The sequence below is a fragment of the Schistocerca serialis genome, chromosome 2 (assembly GCF_023864345.2).
Source record: "Schistocerca serialis cubense isolate TAMUIC-IGC-003099 chromosome 2, iqSchSeri2.2, whole genome shotgun sequence".
Classification (NCBI taxonomy): domain Eukaryota; kingdom Metazoa; phylum Arthropoda; class Insecta; order Orthoptera; family Acrididae; genus Schistocerca; species Schistocerca serialis.
Genome location: NC_064639.1, coordinates 725,261,697 through 725,279,941, shown reverse-complemented (window position 1 = coordinate 725,279,941; position 18,245 = coordinate 725,261,697). Strand labels below are relative to the sequence as shown.

At 39.0% G+C, this 18,245-nt stretch overlaps 1 protein-coding gene across 3 annotated transcripts in view; it reads left to right on the top strand.

Annotated features, from left to right (window-relative positions):
* Positions 1-18,245, top strand: part of LOC126457927 (venom carboxylesterase-6-like) — a 186,493-nt gene that overhangs the window by 95,791 nt on the left and 72,457 nt on the right. For all 3 annotated transcript variants that reach the window (XR_007585556.1, XM_050094623.1, XM_050094624.1), the window contains exons 6-7: positions 12,165-12,336; positions 12,439-12,617. Coding sequence is in view for 2 of the 3 variants with exons in the window: in XM_050094623.1 (XP_049950580.1) it covers positions 12,165-12,336; positions 12,439-12,617 (351 nt within the window). In the remaining variant the exon portion in view is untranslated. The remainder of the gene's footprint in view (positions 1-12,164; positions 12,337-12,438; positions 12,618-18,245) is intronic.

Genomic DNA, 18,245 nt, shown 5'->3' with positions numbered 1-18,245 from the left:
TCTGCTGCCTGTGCAACTCCTGAAAAGGCTGCGGCCCCTTTTCAGGAACCACATGTTTGTATGGACTCTCAACAGATAGCCATCCATTGTGTAGGGGCCTATGGTACCAATATCTGTATTGTTGAGGTATGCAAGCCACCCCACCATGGCAAGGCCCGTGGTTTATGGGAGGAAGGGGGGACAATAATGAAAAAAATGAAATAAATTAGATAAGTCAAAAGTGTTAGAGAAATTGAAGATCAAAAGACAAATTGTGAAAATGAAAAAAAGATAGACCTACAGGAGATGATGATATCGTTGCTGAACTGCTAAAAGAAGCTGGGCCAAATACCATCAGAGGAATAATGTATATCATGCTTGGAGACCAAGGTAATACCAGGAGGCTGGAAGTGTGCTGTTATACATGCTCTACATAGGGAAGGGGACAATGGACCAATGTTAACAGTTACAGAGGGATATCTTTACTGCCCATCACATACAAAATTCTATCACAGTGCTTGCTAGGTAGAACATTCTTCCAGCTGAAAAACAAGATAGGAGAATATCAAACAGGCTTCAGACCAGGAAGATGCTGTGCTGAATGGATACTCAATTTAAAGACAGTCCTGAGGTCCCAAGTGAAGAGAAGCAGGGAGGCCATGTGCATCATTGTAGATATCAAGAAGATTTCATTGATTAAAGAACTGGAAGGGAGGGGTCTTAATGAGAAGACAGTGAATATTATCAAACATACACTTGCAAACACCAAAGCTAAATTAAATTCTTGGGAGAATTATCAGAGTCGTTCGAGTTTAGAATAGGAGTGAGGTAGGGCAGTGGAATTTAATCATTGTTGTTCAACATACTATTAGACAAAGTTGTCATGGAATGGGGAAAAGAACTGAAGATACAGGGATTTTATAAACCCATCAGTTGAGGAAGAAATACCAATAATAATAATAATAATAATAATGGTTCAAATGGCTCTGAGCACTATGGGACTTAACTTCTGAGGTCATCAGTCCCCTAGAACTTAGAACTACTTAAACCTAACTAACCTAAGGACATCACAAACATCAATGCCCGAGGCAGGATTTGAACCTGTGACCATAGCGGTCGTGCAGTTCCAGACTGTAGCACCTAGAACCGCTCGGCCACCCCGGCCGCCGAAGAAATACCAAAGATCTACATATTGGCAGACTGGCATTCACAAATGATCTTGTAATACTCACAGATAACAGAAACTGCAGTAAACAAAACTGAGGTCCCGATAGAGGAGGTTGAAAATGTTGAACTATAGATCTCCTTTGAGAAAACGGAATACATGTCAAACAAAATAGAGCACCAAAAAAAGACTATGACAGAATGTGGTGAGATCAAGAGAGTTCTCAAATTCAAGTATCTTGGAGAGATGATAAAGGAAAATGGGATACAGAAAGAAGCTCACAAACAGAAAAATCAAAAGATGACTAGATCATTCTGGAAGGCTGGAAACATCTGCAACAAATGACACCTACTGAAGTGTAAAAGCGAGATATTACAGCACACCCATAAAACCAGAAAACAGGGTTTCCATAACTTCTGTGAAACCAGGGAATTTTAAATGTGTCAGAGAAATTGGGAAATATCAGGGAAATTTGAACAAAAAACACTGGAAAAATCTCGTTTCTGTCTCAGTAGATGAAATGTTTAGATTACTGAAATGTTGTGTATTGTTACTGGCTGCATGCAGCTGAGTACATATGCCACTTCCCTACTCCCTCATTCCTGCTGCTTCTCCCCTTCCTACTACTCTCCTTACATTGCAGTCAGTGCTGCTACCACTTCTTGCCACTAGCCAGCAGCTACCAAGAAGAGACAGGGAGGTGTGAGGAGTGGTTTGCCTGGATCTGATTTTCAGACACTGTAGATGCAGTGGCTGGAGACGGCGGTCATATGTGCATGAGTTGTGTCTGAGCGAATGTGTGTTACTCTCATTTTCTGACAAAGGCTGTGGTCGAAAGTTTAGTTGTGAGAGTGTGATTGTCTTTTCTACATGACTGTCTGCAGCTCAGCGATCATCTTTACAGTGAGTTGCTATCTATCCTCATTATTATTGATTCTCAGAGTATTCACACAAGTTATCTGACAGGTTTCAAATAGATTACATAATGGTAAGACAGAGATTTAGGAACCAGGTTTTAAATTGTAAGACATTTCCAGGGGCAGATGTGGACTCTGATCACAATCTATTGGTTATGGACTGTAGATTAAAACTGAAGAAACTGCAAAAAGGTGGGAATTTAAGGAGATGGGACCTGGATAAACTGAAAGAACCAGAGGTTGTACAGAGTTTCAGGCAGAGCATAAGGGAACAATTGTCACAAATGGGGGAAAGAAATACAGTAGAAGAAGAATGGGTAGCTTTGAGAGATGAAGTAGTGAAGGCAGCAGAGGACATAGTAGGTAAAAAGACGAGGGCTAGTAGAAATCCTTGGATAACAGAAGAAATACTGAATTTAATTGATGAAAGGAGAAAATATAAAAATGGAGAAATGAACCAGGCAAAAAGGAATACAAATGTCTCAAAAACGAGATCGACAGGAAGTGCAAAATGGCAAAGCAGGGATGGCTAGAGGACAAATATAAGGATGTAGAGGCTTATCTCACTAGGGGTAAGATAGATACTGCCTACAGGAAAATTAGAGAGACCTTTGGAGAAAAGAGAACCACTTGTATGAATATCAAGAGCTCAGATGGAAACCCAGTTCTAAGCAAAGAAGGGAAAGAAGAAAGGTGGAGGGAGTATATAGAGGGTCTATACAAGGTTAATGTACTTGAGGACAATATTATGGAAATGGAAGAGGATGTAAATGAAGATGAAATGGGAGATACGATACTGCGTGAAGAGTTTGACAGAGCACTGAAAGACCTGAGTCGAAACAAGGCCCCGGCAGTAGACAACATTTCATTAGAACTACTGACGGCCTTGGGAGAGCCAGTCCTGACAAAACTCTACCATCTGGTGAGCAAGATGTATGAGACAGGCGAAATACCCTCAGACTTCAAGAAGAATATAATAATTCTGATCCCAAAGAAAGCAGGTGCTGACAGATGTGAAAAGTTACTGAACAATCAGTTTAATAAGTCACGGATGCAAAATACTAACGCATATTCTCTACAGACAAATGGAAAAACTGGTAGAAGCTGACATCGGATAAGATCAGTTTGGATTCCGTAGAAATATTGGAATACATGAGGCACTACTGACCCTGCGACTTATCTTTAGAAGCTAGATTAAGGAAAGGCAAACCTACGTTTCTAGCATTTGTAGACTTCGAGAAAGCTTTTGACAATGTTGACTGAAATACTCTCTTTCAAATTCTGAAGGTGGCAAGGGTAAAATACAGGGAGGGAAAGGCTGTTTACAATTTGTACAGAAACCAGATGGCAGTTATAAGAGTCGAGGGGCACGAAAGGGAAGCAGTGGTTGGAAAGGGAGTGAGACAGGGTTGTAGCCTATCCCCGATGTTATTCAATCTGTATATTGAGCAAGCAGTGAAGGAAACAAAAGAAAAATTAGGAGTAGGAATTAAAATCCATGGAGAAGAAATAAAAACTTCGAGGTTTGCCAATGTCATTGTATTTCTGTCAGAGACAGCAAAGGACCTGGAAGAGCAGTTGAATGGAATGGACAGTTTCTTGAAAGGAGGATATAAGATGAACATCAACAAAAGCAAAATGAGGATAATGGAATGTGGTCAAATTAAATTGGGTGGTGCTGAGGGAATTAGATTAGGAAATGAGACACTGAAAGTAGTAAAGGAGTTTTGCTGTTTGGGAAGCAAAATAACTGATGATGGTCGAAGTAGAGAGTATATCAAATGTAGACTGGCAATGACAAGGAAAGCGTTTCTGAAGAAGAGAAATTTCTTAACATCGAGTATAGATTTAAGTGTCAGGAAGTCATTTCTGAAAGTATTTTTGTGGAGTGTAGCCATGTATGGAAGTGAAACATGGACGATAACTAGTTTGGACAGAAGAGAATAGAAGCTTTTGAAATGTGGTGCTACAGAACAATGCTGAAGATTAGATGGGTAGATCACAGAACAATGCTGAAGATTAGATGGGTAGATCATATAACTAATGAGGAGGTATTGAATAGGATTGGGGAGAAGAGAAATGTGTGGCACAACTTGACTAGAAGAAGGGATCGGTTGGTAGGACATGTTCTGAGGCATCAAGGGATCACCAATTTAGTATTGGAGGGCAGCATGGAGGGTAAAAATCGTAGAGGGAGACCAAGAGATGAATACACTAAGCAGATTCAGAAGGATGTAGGTTGCAGTAGGTATTGGGAGATGAAAAAGCTTGCACAGGATAGAGTAGCATGGAGAGCTGCATCAAACCAGTCTCAGGACTGAAGATCACAACAACAATCTGTTGCATGGATTGATGACCATGGTCTCATCTCATTAACATGCTGTCTGTGACTCATGAATAGCTGGTCACATGAGTGGATTTCCACGACAGGACGAAACTGCTGGCCATTTCTGCAGGTGTCTGTAATGGATCGGGGCCTGCTGACCTGAAGCCTGTTGTTTCCTCCTTATGTGCAGGCCCTGACCATCAGGTCTAGTCTCACTGATCTGCCCTCATACCAGGTCTGATTGTGTGTCGTGTAATGCAGCGGATTTTCATGGTTTATCCATGGGTCCAGGACTGCTGTGTTCCTTGGCAGGCCAGAAGCCACAGGTGATGAATTTCAGGAATTGTGACTGTCTTACCACAAGTACGTTATACAGTGCAGCATTTTATAGACGTTTTATTTATTCTAGTACATTTTGGTGCTTCAAAAGTATTTTATATATTAGAAAGTATGGACGATAAGAAGAAGAAAATTGCTCATTCGCTGACAGTTTGTATGCTATGGACTCATACATTTTTCAAAAGAAAAATCACACAATACCTGCAAAATAATAGACAACACAGTGAGTAATAACCAACAATAATGAATATAATAGAATCAACATTTTATTAACAGTCACCTGTAGTGTTGGTTTATGTAGCTCTTCACCATCCTGTACAATTCTTCCATGAGGCCTACTTTTTTCTGAGGTTATTTCTGAAATCAATGAAGATATTTTAAATCTGTCTTGTGACTCCAAGGAAATGCATATTTTTGCCACCAAATGTATTTTATTGTACTGAAATCAAATAACATCAGTGGCCTTTTGACTTGCTTTCTCCATCTAAAAATAGTTTGTCACCAAAGATGTTGATGTTAGTACTTAAGATTTTTGCTCACATCAGGAAAAACGATCTGCTTACAAAAATTTTTTAGATATTTACTCAGCTGACACTATTGTTTTGTGTATCACAGCTGCAAAGACAGATTTAAAATACCTTCATTTATTATAAATGATTAATGGAAAATCTCATATAAGATGTGAAACAAATACTAACAAAGAGATAGAGGGGCTGGCCAGTACTTACCTCAGCTCAGTACAGCCGATAGATACACATAAAACAGAACTGAAAATTTACATTCCTAGCTTTCGGAACTTTGTTCCTTCATCAGGGAGGAGAGAGGGGAAAAAAGGGAAGAAGGGAAAGTGGATTCAGTTACTCACAACCCAGGTTATGAAGCAACAGGGAAAGGTAAACAGGGAGGGTAGCAAGGATGGAGGACAACCATGCCTCCATCCTTGCTACCCTCCCTGTTTACCTTTCCCTGTTGCTTCATAACCTGGGTTGTGAGTAACTGAATCCACTTTCCCTTCTTCCCTTTTTTCCCCTCTCTCCTCCCTGATGAAGGAACAAAGTTCCGAAAGCTAGGAATGTAAATTTTCAGTTCTGTTTTATGTGTATCTATCGGCTGTACTGAGCTGAGGTAAGTACTGGCCAGCCCCTCTATCTCTTTGTTAGTATTTGTTTCATTTATTATAAAGCAGCTACAGAAAATATGATCACACAAGCGAAGATTTTTTTCTGAAACTTCATTTCAAATTTTATTGCTTAGTTTTCCTAACAACACTGTGATCCACAGTTGGAATACTGTGTCCATATTTTTCAGCCATCTATTTGTATGACCTGTTTTTTACATTCTTGTTTGTTAATGTCCATGTGTAAGTTTTCACAAACAAGGTATTTAATGATACAGTTGTATGTTTTTTGATATGGTCATTGGTCCAGCCCCTTTGTTATATTTGTAGCAACTAAAACCTGCTGTCTCTTGAAAACTACTCACTAAGAAGTGGCAAGTTTCAAGTAACAGCTACATTTCTCTTGTTTCCTTGTTAAAATTCACTTCCTTTGACAAAACAAAGTGGAGTTTGCACAATGTCACCTCACCAACATCTTAATGCACTTGCAGTGGTGACAGACTCCTGAAACAGTATTTTATTAAACAAGGAAATGTGGTCAGTTCAGGTCAAAAGTTTATGAAAAATCACATTTTCGGTATAAAAACAAACATGTAATTTCTTATCTTATCTTGTTGCAAAACCATGCTAATTCTCATTTCAGCAGCTATCAAAGACTTAAAAAAATTACATCTATTCATTACATAAGTCTACAGTTACTTGTATAATGTGGTAGATAAGAAAATTCCACCTGCTTGTCACATAGAAAAATACTCAAACATTTCTGTGCTATCATTTGCCAAAATCTCATTTCGATAACTCGGACCATTTATGAGGCATGAGGGACACTGTGAATGTTTTATTCTCTCATTCTGCAGACACAATCTCATGGTTGGGCCTCCAAAAACACACAAACAGGGGCTGCAGGTATCAAAGAATCTAACGAAAATATCCGTGGCTCGTTGGGAAAATCCATTTTTTGTGTGGCATCTCACCTTTGAAAGCACACCAGCAGGAGTGTTGTCAACAACCTTTTGTCATCAGCCATGTGGCAACTCTCACAATTTCCTAGTAGTATGTCATGGTGAAAACAAGCAAGGTGAAATTCAATGCCAAATGGCTGTGTGACTGGAGATTTGAGGGCATCAGGGCCCACAAGACATCAGAATTCCAGGCTTATTGCATAGTATACAGCAAATCTTTCACTCTCAGCAACCTGGAAAAAAAGCCATAATCAGCAATGTGGAAGGAGCTAAACACTCCAAGGCAGTTGTGGTGGTCAAGAGGACATTCATCTTTTTTGTCAGTCCATAGTAAGTGAAGTGCTACGGCTGTTAAATGATGCATACTTTCCTAAAGGGTGCACAACACCGCACTGACGGTAATTGGATTTTATTTTCAGTGACTGCATTTTTTTTTTTTTTACCCTTCCATTTTGGTGATGCATTAGGCCATTAAAAGGGTATTCCAATAATGCTTTGAAACATCAGCGATGAGAGCAGGAATGTCAGGTGAGATGGAAAACCTGGCCAACAGAGTGGCACTCAAAAGTGACCGACAGACTTTGGCATTTTCGACAGACCCTTGCCCAGCTTTTGTAACCTATCCATTTCTAATGTCATGTTTTGGTGTTCACTATGAAAACTTACCAATGGTTTTTCAGTGAAGGAGAATCAGCCTTGCTGCCCTGCTTTCCATATGTTTCTGTTTTTCTTGCTTCCTCTTTAGATGAGGGGGTTGATTTCATTAATCCCTTCTTCATTGCACATGTCTTCTGAAACTTGACATAAACATCTATTGACAACCACTGTTCTTCCCCTGATACTACATATGTGCCAACTCTGCTGATTTAGGCAGGAGACTCCTGATTTTCAGATTTTTCTCCCACCTTCTGATTCTTCCATTATTTCTCTTGATTTTTAGCTAATGATCTTCAAACCTAAGATGGTTGTTTTGAAAACTGATCATTTCAATTTTTGGGCAATTGTGGAAAGTCCTTTGCTTATTAGTCTTTTTAATCGATGTACTTCTCAAAGTTTGTAGAAATCAGGAAGTCGCGCATGACATGTTGTAGATTGTACTTTTTCCTCTTTCCTGCACAGTTTGTACAATGTATATGCATAGTGCTCAATTTTGTGCTCTGTTTTGAGTTGTGTTTGTGCATTGTCGCTGTGCCAATACTGCCAAGTTAGTGGTTTTCCCACTAAATCTAGTGGTTTCGAGTACCTGTCTCATGGTTAATTGGAATTATGGTAGATTTTAAACGTATTATGATGGTTTTACAGTAAAAGTACTTTTAAAAATCATTTTATCCATTCAGCGTGCAGAAAATAGCACTGTTTAATTTATTAACATCTCTAGCTCTTGAATTTATACCATCTAAACATTTATAGAACATGGGATTCTGTCTCTGTTGTTGTATTGTTATGTGTTATAGTATTAATAAATCTGCTGCTGCAAGCATTGTGCGTACCTATAGTGCTGGTGTTAATTTCGTGTTTGTTACATCACAGAATATTGTTTTAGCACTAAACATGGGTATAGTAAAGGCACAGTATGGCCAGAAATAAAGGGAGGAGTAAAGGTAACAACTCACCATATAGTTGAGGCACTGACAAGGGAACCTCCCCATCGCACCCCCCTCAGATTTAGTTATAAGTTGGCACAGTGGATAGGCCTTGATAAACTGAACACAGAACAATTGAGAAAACAGGAAGAAGTTGTGTGGAACTGTGAAAAAATAAACAAAATTTACAAACTGAGTAGTCCATGGGGCACATAGGCAACATCATGGACAATGTGAGCTCAGGAGCGCTGTGGTCCCGTGGTAGCGTGAGCGGCTGCTGAACGAGAGGTCCTTGGTTCTAGTCTTCCCTCGAGTGAAAATTTTACTTTCTTTATTTTTGCATAGTTATTATCTGTCCGTTCGTTCATTGACGTCTCTGTTCACTGTAATAAGTTTAGTGTCTATGTTTTGTGACCGCATCACAAAACTGTGCGATTAATAGACGAAAGGACGTGCCTCTCCAATGGGAACCGAAAACATTTGATTGCACGGTCATAGGTCAACCGATTCCTCGACAGAAAAACACATCTGCTATATTCTATACGACACTGGTGACGGCATGTGCGTCACATGACAGGAATATGTTGTCGACCCACCTAACTTGTACACTTGGCGAATGGGTAAAAAGATTCTTCTACCTTGCCTGATTTAGGTTTTCTTGTGGATGTGATAATCACTCCCAAAAAAGTGATGAAAACATAAGAGTTTGTCACATAAACTGAAAATAAAAAATTAAACTTTTCACTTGATGGAAGATTTGAACCAAGGACCTTTCGTTCCGCAGCTGCTCACGTTACCACGAGACCACGGCGCTCCTGCGGTCTCACTGTCCTTGATGTTGTCTATCTTCCCATGAACTACTCAGTTTGTATATTTTGCTTATTTTTTCACAGTTCCACACAACTTCTTCCTGTTTTCTCAATTTATCTGCTTTCAGTTTTTCAAGGCCTATCCACTGTGCCAACTTATAACTAAATCTGAGGGGGGTGCGATGGGGAGGTTCCCTTGTGAGTTGTAAAATTCACATACCGTATTTACTCGAATCAAAGCCGCACTTTTTTCCGGTTTTTGTAATCCAAAAAACCGCCTGCGGCTTAGAATTGAGTGCAGAGTAAGCGGAAGTTCTGAAAAATGTTGGTAGGTGTCGCCACAACTAACTTCTGCCATCAAATACATGTAGCGCAACACAGGTATGCTTTGCAAGCACAAAGATAAATACTTGCGCCAAAACCTCTGCGTCAGTAAATAAATTAATAGAAAAGATAGAAGAATGTAAACATTATGCCATGTATTCTTTCGTGTTTGCTGCTATCTCATTTAAATCCTGTCTGTCTAATAAACTACGAAACTAGAGTGAGACAACAGCAGACGCGGAAGAATATGCATATCATGTCATGTTTATATTCATTATTATTCTTATGTTGAATAGTGATACAGTCAGAAATAAAGCATGGCAACTGACTAGATTCTTAAATATAAGATGACTCTAATTTCTGTGCAGAATGTAATGTACTAAAGAGGCATCTGCAAAGATTTTCAAACGGAGAAAAATTTTTGCTAAACTCTTGTTCAGAACATCTTCTATCATACGCAGTCTGTTATTTGGTTCTTGTTGATCATTATCAAAGAAAGCAGCAGTGTAAGTAACAACAAATAGCAGTATCATGCCATTCTTTCGCTTATGAGACAATTCCTCTCTTTTTTTTTTTTTTTTTTATATTGTAAGCCGCGGTAGCGCGCACAAAAGCAAGCCATGCCGCGAGCGGCGACAGGTCGTGAACACTCATTATCAGAATGCAACAAACAATGCATGACGCAGTACAATAATGCATTTTCAGCTTAGAGTGACGTAAACCCCTATAACAAAGAGAACGACACTTATCAGATCAAAGCAAAATAAGCATCGATTCAAACCAGACGAAGCACGCGAAAAAGAAAGCGCCTGACACGCAATGGCTACCTGCTAAAGCTTAACTGTCAAGCTTACGACTCGAACCAAACTACTGTAGCTGTATCTTCATCCATTCGACCTCAATTGTGTTTCACATTGCAATGGACCAACTTTGTTTCGATTTGGTGGGGCAGTCTAAAACTTTTCTCTCACCTTGAATTTCGAGTCTCAAATTTCAGGAGCGGCTTAGATCCGGGAAAATTTTTTTTCCCCGATTTCGAGTCTCATTTTTCAGGTGCGGCTTAGATTCGAGTGCGGCTTAGATTCGAGTAAATACGGTAATGTTTGTGTGCCTCTCGACTATTCCAGACTTCAACTATACAGTGAATTGTTTCCTTTATTTGTTCCATGATTGATTTTTCACCAAGAGCTTTCTGTTGCTAAACAAGTGAACTTTCGGCCAAAAGGCCATCTTCTGAATTAGACGACATACACACACACGTTCACACAAATGTAGCTCACACTCACATGACCACTGTCTCTGGCTGCTGATGCCTCAGTAGCCAGGTACAGTGGTCATGTGTGTGTGAGTTACATTTGTGTGAACGTGTGTGTAGGTTGCCTAATTCAAAAGAAGGTATTTTGGCTGAAACCCTACTTCTTTCTAACAATGTAGCACACTTTACAGCAGTGAAAAGCTCTGTTGCCAGCAAAAGCTGACTTGAAGATTAAGTCAGGAATACTATATTTACTCTTTTGTAAGGATTATTTTTGTCTGAAAATGCTTTTTAAAGTATGAGCATCATTAATTGTATCATCTTAGTTAAGTGAAAGACTTTGAAAAACTCTTATTGAAAACACACTAAATCTTAACATTAATAATGGTTTTGATATGCAGACTTTGTGATGTGGTGACATTGTGTGTGCGTACATGATTCTTATGACCTTAAATGTTTAAAAAAATCTCCAAGTAAGTACAGACAGATGTAATGAGGTTGCAGAGATTTTAATATTAATTTTTTGAAAGATTGAGATCAAAGAAACAATTTGAAAATGTTACTTATTATGTACAACAAGTGTTTCATTGTGTTATTCCCACTGCAACTACAAAGGCAAGCAGTACAGAAACATACAACATATTTATAGGTGATTACTTAATAAATACCTAAATTATTAGGTGGACAAGTTAAACATGAAAATCAGTTGCAAAAAATGGTTAATTATTGAAATTATCACAAGGAATGACATTTGAATCTCTTAAGATTAAATTCCACATTGCTATTTAATATGAAATATTATTTATCAAAACTTCTGAGCAGAAGTATGTGTCAGGTAGGACAGATATGTAAGGCCAGGTTGAGGGAGACATTTTGAAATTGTGCAAGTAATAAAACATTTTGTGCAGGTTTTGCTGTTGATCTTATATGTTGTCTTTAATCCTGTACCAAGTCCCCTGTATTATATTTAATCATAGTATTATAATCCTTAAATTATTCAGATAAACTGTGTCTGTGTGAATTATATTTGGTTTTCATTTAAACAATAGATCAATACTTTGTGTCTAATTATTCAGTAAACTTAATAATGTAGATCACTTTACTCTCACAGCACATTTTGTATTTTTAAACAGTATCTTTGTAAGAACAATTTTATGAAAAGGATAGATTGCTACTCACCATAGAGAGGAGATGTTAAGTTAGAGACAGGCACAATCAAAGGAGAGCTAGACATCTGAGCTTTGGGCCAAAAGACCTTCCTCTAAAATAGAAAACGCACACATATTCACACAAGCTTGCGCGCGCGTGCCAGTGTTGCATCTTTATAAAGGTTTTGATTAATATTATGGGATATTTTTTCTAATGAAGTAAACTTTTACCTAAAACAGGAGAAACGGAGAGATGTACTTTTCCCATTTGTCCCATGTGTGGAACCAAAGATTGCTGGTTACAATGCAGTACTTCCTGATGAACCAAAGATCTTGATAAAAAGGTGTTCATTTTCTGAAGTTCCTTTCATTGTTGGTCTGAATTCACATGAGGGAATAGCCTTTGCTAAAGGTAGGAAAATGAACTGAATTACCATTTTTTCATTTAATTTTTGTGTCCAATATAAATATTGTTTTCTAAAGAAGTTATACAGAATATTTTTCTCTTTTACAGATGTTATTCAGAATGTGAAAGTAAGGGAAGAAATTGAAAATGACTTCAAAAGGTTGATACCGCTGGATATGAATATTGATAATAGTAGCGATTTAGCACATGAAGTTGCCAAAGAAATCAAAACTTTTTATTTTGGAGAACATTCATTGTATGAAGAAACTATTGAACAGTTTGTGAATGTATGTGAGCGTTATATCCTTCCATTATTTGAAGACAATAAATTAAAAATCTTGCTTCCACAAGTAGAGTAAGAGCATTCGACAATAGAATTTTCAAATTTAACATGTCGACTAAAGGGTCAGAATTGGTTTTCAGCTTTCAAAATGCTTTTGATTAATTACTCTGAAGGCAGCTTCAGTCTACATCTACATTTTATCCATTTGTTTCATTTATCTAAGGACCATCTCAGACAATGGTATAAGATTTGTCAAGATAATACAATACATATCAGTAGGCCAAGATATACAACACATTCAATACATAACATGCTTTATGAGGATAGGACAGGTAGTTTATATGGATAGGACACATGGAAGGGATAGGTGGCCTAGATTAAGGAACCATCCTCACATTTGCATTAATGATCTAGGAAAACCATGGAAAACCCAAATCAGTATGACCAGGCAGAGTAATTCCATCCTTGTGAGTATGAGGTCAGCATCTTAATTGCTGCACTGCTTCGTTTGGTAAGTCCCTATTGTATAATGTACCTTGATTTACACACAGTTTGTTTCAGGCAACCTGTAGTATAAAGCACAGTTTTGTTCTTCTTTGCTGCACACTCTAAGGATGACCGCGATGACTCCTGGACTGTTTCTGGTAACTTATAATGTATAACATAGCTCTGTCGACTGATGACCTCAGAAGTTAAGTCCCATAGTGCTCAGAGCCATTTGAACCATAGCTCTGTTCTTCATTGCAACACATATTATGGATGCCAGCTGACGACTTCTGGACTGTGAAGATGCTGTTGTGTCCCTTGTATCAAATCCATGCTGTGCTATTCAACTATGCTCCTCAGACCACTTGAAAAACTGAGTCAGCAGACATTAATATAATACATTTTACATCTTGACACATGAGCTGGGAAATGGCTTAGCCACAGCCTGGGGGGTGTTTCCAGAATGAGATTTTCACTCTGCAGCAGAGTGTGTGCTGATATGAAACTTCCTGGCAGGTTAAAACTGTGTGCCGGACTGAGACGCGAACTCAGGACCTTTGCCTTTCGCAGGCAAGTGCTCCACTTCGTATCAGCTCTACTTCATATCAGCGCACACTCCGCTGCAGAGTGAAAATCTCATTCTGGAAACATCCCCCACGCTGTGGCTAAGCCATGTCTCCGCAGTATCCTTTCTTTCAGGAGTGCTAGTTCTGCAAGTTTCGCACGAGAGCTTCTGCAAAGTTTTGAAGGTAGGAGACAAGGTACTGGCAGAAGTAAAGCTGTGAGGATGGGGCGTGAGTCGTGCTTGGGTAGCTCATTTGGCAGAGCACTTGCCCGTGAAAGGCAAAGGTCCTGAGTTCGAGTCTCGGTCTGGCACACAGTTTTAATCTGCCAGGAAGTTTGAAAAATTGTCAATATTTATGTGGTTTCACTAGCCGACAAATAAGGCACTTGAACTGTTAAAAGCCAAATACAAGATGGGAAGAAAACCTATACATCGTGAAAGGAAAGGTGTTGAGGGAGATACGGCCATTGCATAAAAATTTCTACTGCATGGTAACTAAACTTAATCTTAAACAGACCAATTTTTCATGGTACGTGATGACATCTCGTAATATTGTGCTCCTTTTAGTAATTCTGGGAGCAATTTGATGTAACAAAAGAAAAACACTGGTGCTTCACCTTTCTAAAATATAAAATGCAGATTCCTCTTCCTTGAGATCCTTTTATAGTGTGTGAAATGAGATTTCTGGGATTCACACTCTTGTTTGCGTTGTTTTGCAGTGCTGTCTTCCTTCTCTAATGACAAGCTATTCCTGCAAGCTGCAAACCATTTGATTCCAATAAATGTCATTTTTATACAAATGTGGACTATAGCATCCACATATAAATGCTACCACATTTTGTATGTGTTCTTTGTGTGTGAAAACAATTGAAAATCATCTTGTGAAGACTGCTATCCCTGTGAAAAATCAGTTGAGGACAGCCATGTGACTTGAGATCATGTGACTTGAATTAACTTGACGTGCCATGCCGTGATGGACAGTGCAAATGTACAGTGATGTGATGGTGCTGTGATGTGACGGTGCCATGATGAACAATGTGAATTGACCTTAATGGTTTGTACACACATGAATGAAAATTCCACTTTATTTCACAAGGATTTGGTATTTTAAATCCCTTTTCCCTCAAAGGTTCGTCTCTTTACCAGAACGGCTAAAAATGCGTGAAATCATGATAGGTTTGCCACAAAAATTTTAATTGTGTAATTTTTTTACAGGCATAGGAGGACTAGGTTTAACTAATGTGCATAGCAATGGATAAAGAGAGCATAACGATATGCTTGTTTCACAGTAAAATGGACACCATAATTTTTCGCTGCCATTACACTGCAGCCGTCACATTTTTGCGAAACTAATTTCCTTTTATCAATATTCCAACAGCTTATCACTTGCAACAGAACAGTGGCTATGCACTCCAGTCTTTAGATATGTTGTAGAACCGTATGAATCTCCTCCAGTGCTGTCCCCAACAATCAGTCTTTCCTTCTCATCCCGTCCTGTAAGTCTCCCCTGACCCATGGTTCTGTGTGATTTTTTTTGAAATCCACCCCTTTTCCTAGATCCTTCCAGTCCTCCTCCTTCACCCTCTTCCCCTTCAAACCTTCTGCCTGGTCACTGGCTCTGAAAGCTTACCTGCTTGTAACCTTTTTTTATGTGTGTGTTCTGCAGCTGCTTGGTGAGTAGATTTTTTATCTTTCCATATATTTTATGAATCTCCTTTCAACATCACAATCCTAATTTGTTATTTGACTTCTAGTTGAGAAATCCATTGTTTAAAAAGAGCTCTTTAAAAACATCTCTAATGCAAACTGTGAATTTATTCTGTGTGTCAGAGGAAGTGCCTCTAAATACACCATCAGATGCTAAATGATATTTCATGTATGGTTCTTCCTCTGCCGAGAAATCCAAAAGTTTGAAATAATTCCCTTTCTTTGCTGACACCTCAGATTCATCATGACTTTGAAGAGATAACTCTTGTCATGCTAAAAACAGATAGTTGAAATAAGTCTCTTCATTATACTTCTGTTTTGATCAACCTTCTCATTATGTTTCAAAGCTTCCAGGGGTGTTGCTTCTGAAAGAGCATGGTGAATTCTTACTGTGTGTATCTGATTTATTTAACAGCTGCTGTGATGTTTGAAATGAAACATTCAGACTTTTTAACTTCTGAAAGCAAATTTTGAAGACTGTCTTCAGCTACTCCCCACTTATGCCATTGAGAATCATAATTATCCATTCAAAATAGTACATGGTCAAAACGAAAAAGTTTTTTCCTTTCTACGCTGTGACTTAACCAAGGCTTTGAATTGCACCATTGTGTTTGGAAAATCATATGAATTTTCCATAAGATTTTTTAATAGACGGATTTGGGGTTGTTTTTTATTCTTTCACCAGGAGTTTATCTTGCAAAGAAAGATGAGAGAAGAATGCAGGATTTTCAGTTAAAAAATTCAGTGGATCTTGTGATGAAATAGACACATCCATGGCAGTTTGAGCTAGTAAGCAACACCATACATTACAAGATTATGGTTTAAATATTAAACAACTTAAAATTTTCCTTTCAATAACACAATTACAAGACAAATTGACAATGACACCTCACATGTAGCAGGGCACACTGAAGTATACTTCACTAATCAGTTAATCACTACTGCTACTACTACTACTTATTACTACATTTTAACTACAGGTTTCACCATAAGCACATCTAGTATTGTTAATGTGGAAACCTACAGATACCTTGTGGAACTACCAACATTTGAAATAAGTACGGGTACAAAATTTTAATCAGAGGAACAGTAAAAATACATTATGTGACCAAAAGTATCTGGACACCCCCAAAAACATACGTTTTTAATATTAGGTGCATTGTGCTGCCACCTACAGCCAGTTATTCCATATCAGTGACCTCAGTAGTCATTAGACATTGTGAGAGAGCAGACAGGGGCTCTCCGTGGAACTCATGGACTTTGAACGTGGTTAGGTGATTGGGTGTCACTTGTGTCATACACCTGTACGTGAGATTTCCCTTCTCCTAAACAACCCTGTGTCCACTGTTTCCGATGTGATAGTGAAGGGAAAATATAAAGGGACATGTACAGCACAAAAGCATAAAGGCTGACCTCGTCTGCTGACTGACGGAGACTGCCGACGTTTGAAGAGGGTCGTAATGTGTAATAGGCAGACATCTATCCAGAGGATCACACAGGACTTCCAAACTGCACCAGGATCCACGGAAAGTACTATGACAGTTAGGCAGGAGGTGAGGAAACTTGGATTTCATGGTTGAACAGCTGTTCATAAGCCCCACATCACACCGGTAAATGGCAAATGACGCCTCGCTTAATGTAAGAAGTGTAAACATTGGATGATTGAACAGTGGAAAAATGTTGTGTGGAGTGGCGTATTGCGGTACACAATGTGGCGATCCGATGGCAGGGTGTGGGTATGGCGGATGGCCAGTGAACGTCATCTGCCAGCGTGTGTAGTACTAACAGTAAAATTCAGAGGTGGTGGTGTTATGGTGTGGCCGTGTTTTTCATGGAGGGGGCTTGCACCCATTGTTTTGCATGGCACTATCACAGCACAATCCTACATTGATGTTTTAAGCACCTTCTTGCTTCCCACTGTTGAAGACCAATTTAGGGATGGCGAGTGCATCTTTCAACACGATCAAGCACCTGTTCGTAATGGTGGACTGTGGGTGGAGTGGTTACACGACAATAATATCCCTGTAATGGACTGGTCTACACAGATTCCTGACCTGAATCCTATAGAACACCTGTAGGATGTTTTGGAATGTTGACTTCATGTCAGGCCTCACCAACCGACATTGATACCTCTCCTCAGTGCACCTCCGTGAAGTATGGACTGCCATCCCCCAAGAAACCTTCCAGCACCTGATTGGACATATGCCTGTGAGAGTGCAAGCTGTCATCAAGGCTAAGAGTGGGCCCACACAATACTTATTTCCAGCATTACCGATGGAGGGTGCCACAAACTTGTAAGTCATTTTCAGCCAGGTGTCTGCATACTTGTGATCACATAGTGTACATAGGCTGTTTCCTATCACTGTACAGTGACATCCAATGATGCATTTACATTTATACCTGTGGATTATGAATGTCTTTTTGTTTTTTGTGTTTTAAATAAACACTTGAATTAAGAGTTAATGGTTTTTCATTCTGCCTGGCTTGCTGCTAGCATGATGGACGATGCAAAGTGATACTATTTCTTATGGAACTGCTGAACAACTTGTCATTTCACTTAGACTTGTATCCACCTGCAGGTGAGAAGTAGAAACAGATCAAATGCCAGCTTTCAAAAATCATATCCACCCTGTAGAAACCCCAGTCTGCCATGTGAAGGAAACGAGCTTACTGTGCATGCCCATAACAAGCATAGAATTCTGAGCTGCTGTTGGTAGCAAAGCTAGAGGAGCGATGCGTTATACTGGTGGGTGCATATACATAGTTCAAACACAAAATATTTGAAAACGTTAAGGAGGGTATGTGATCAGATTGGATTACATTCAATTTGAATGATTTGTTTTGGAATTTTTTGGTTAGGCTCAGCCTTAGAGA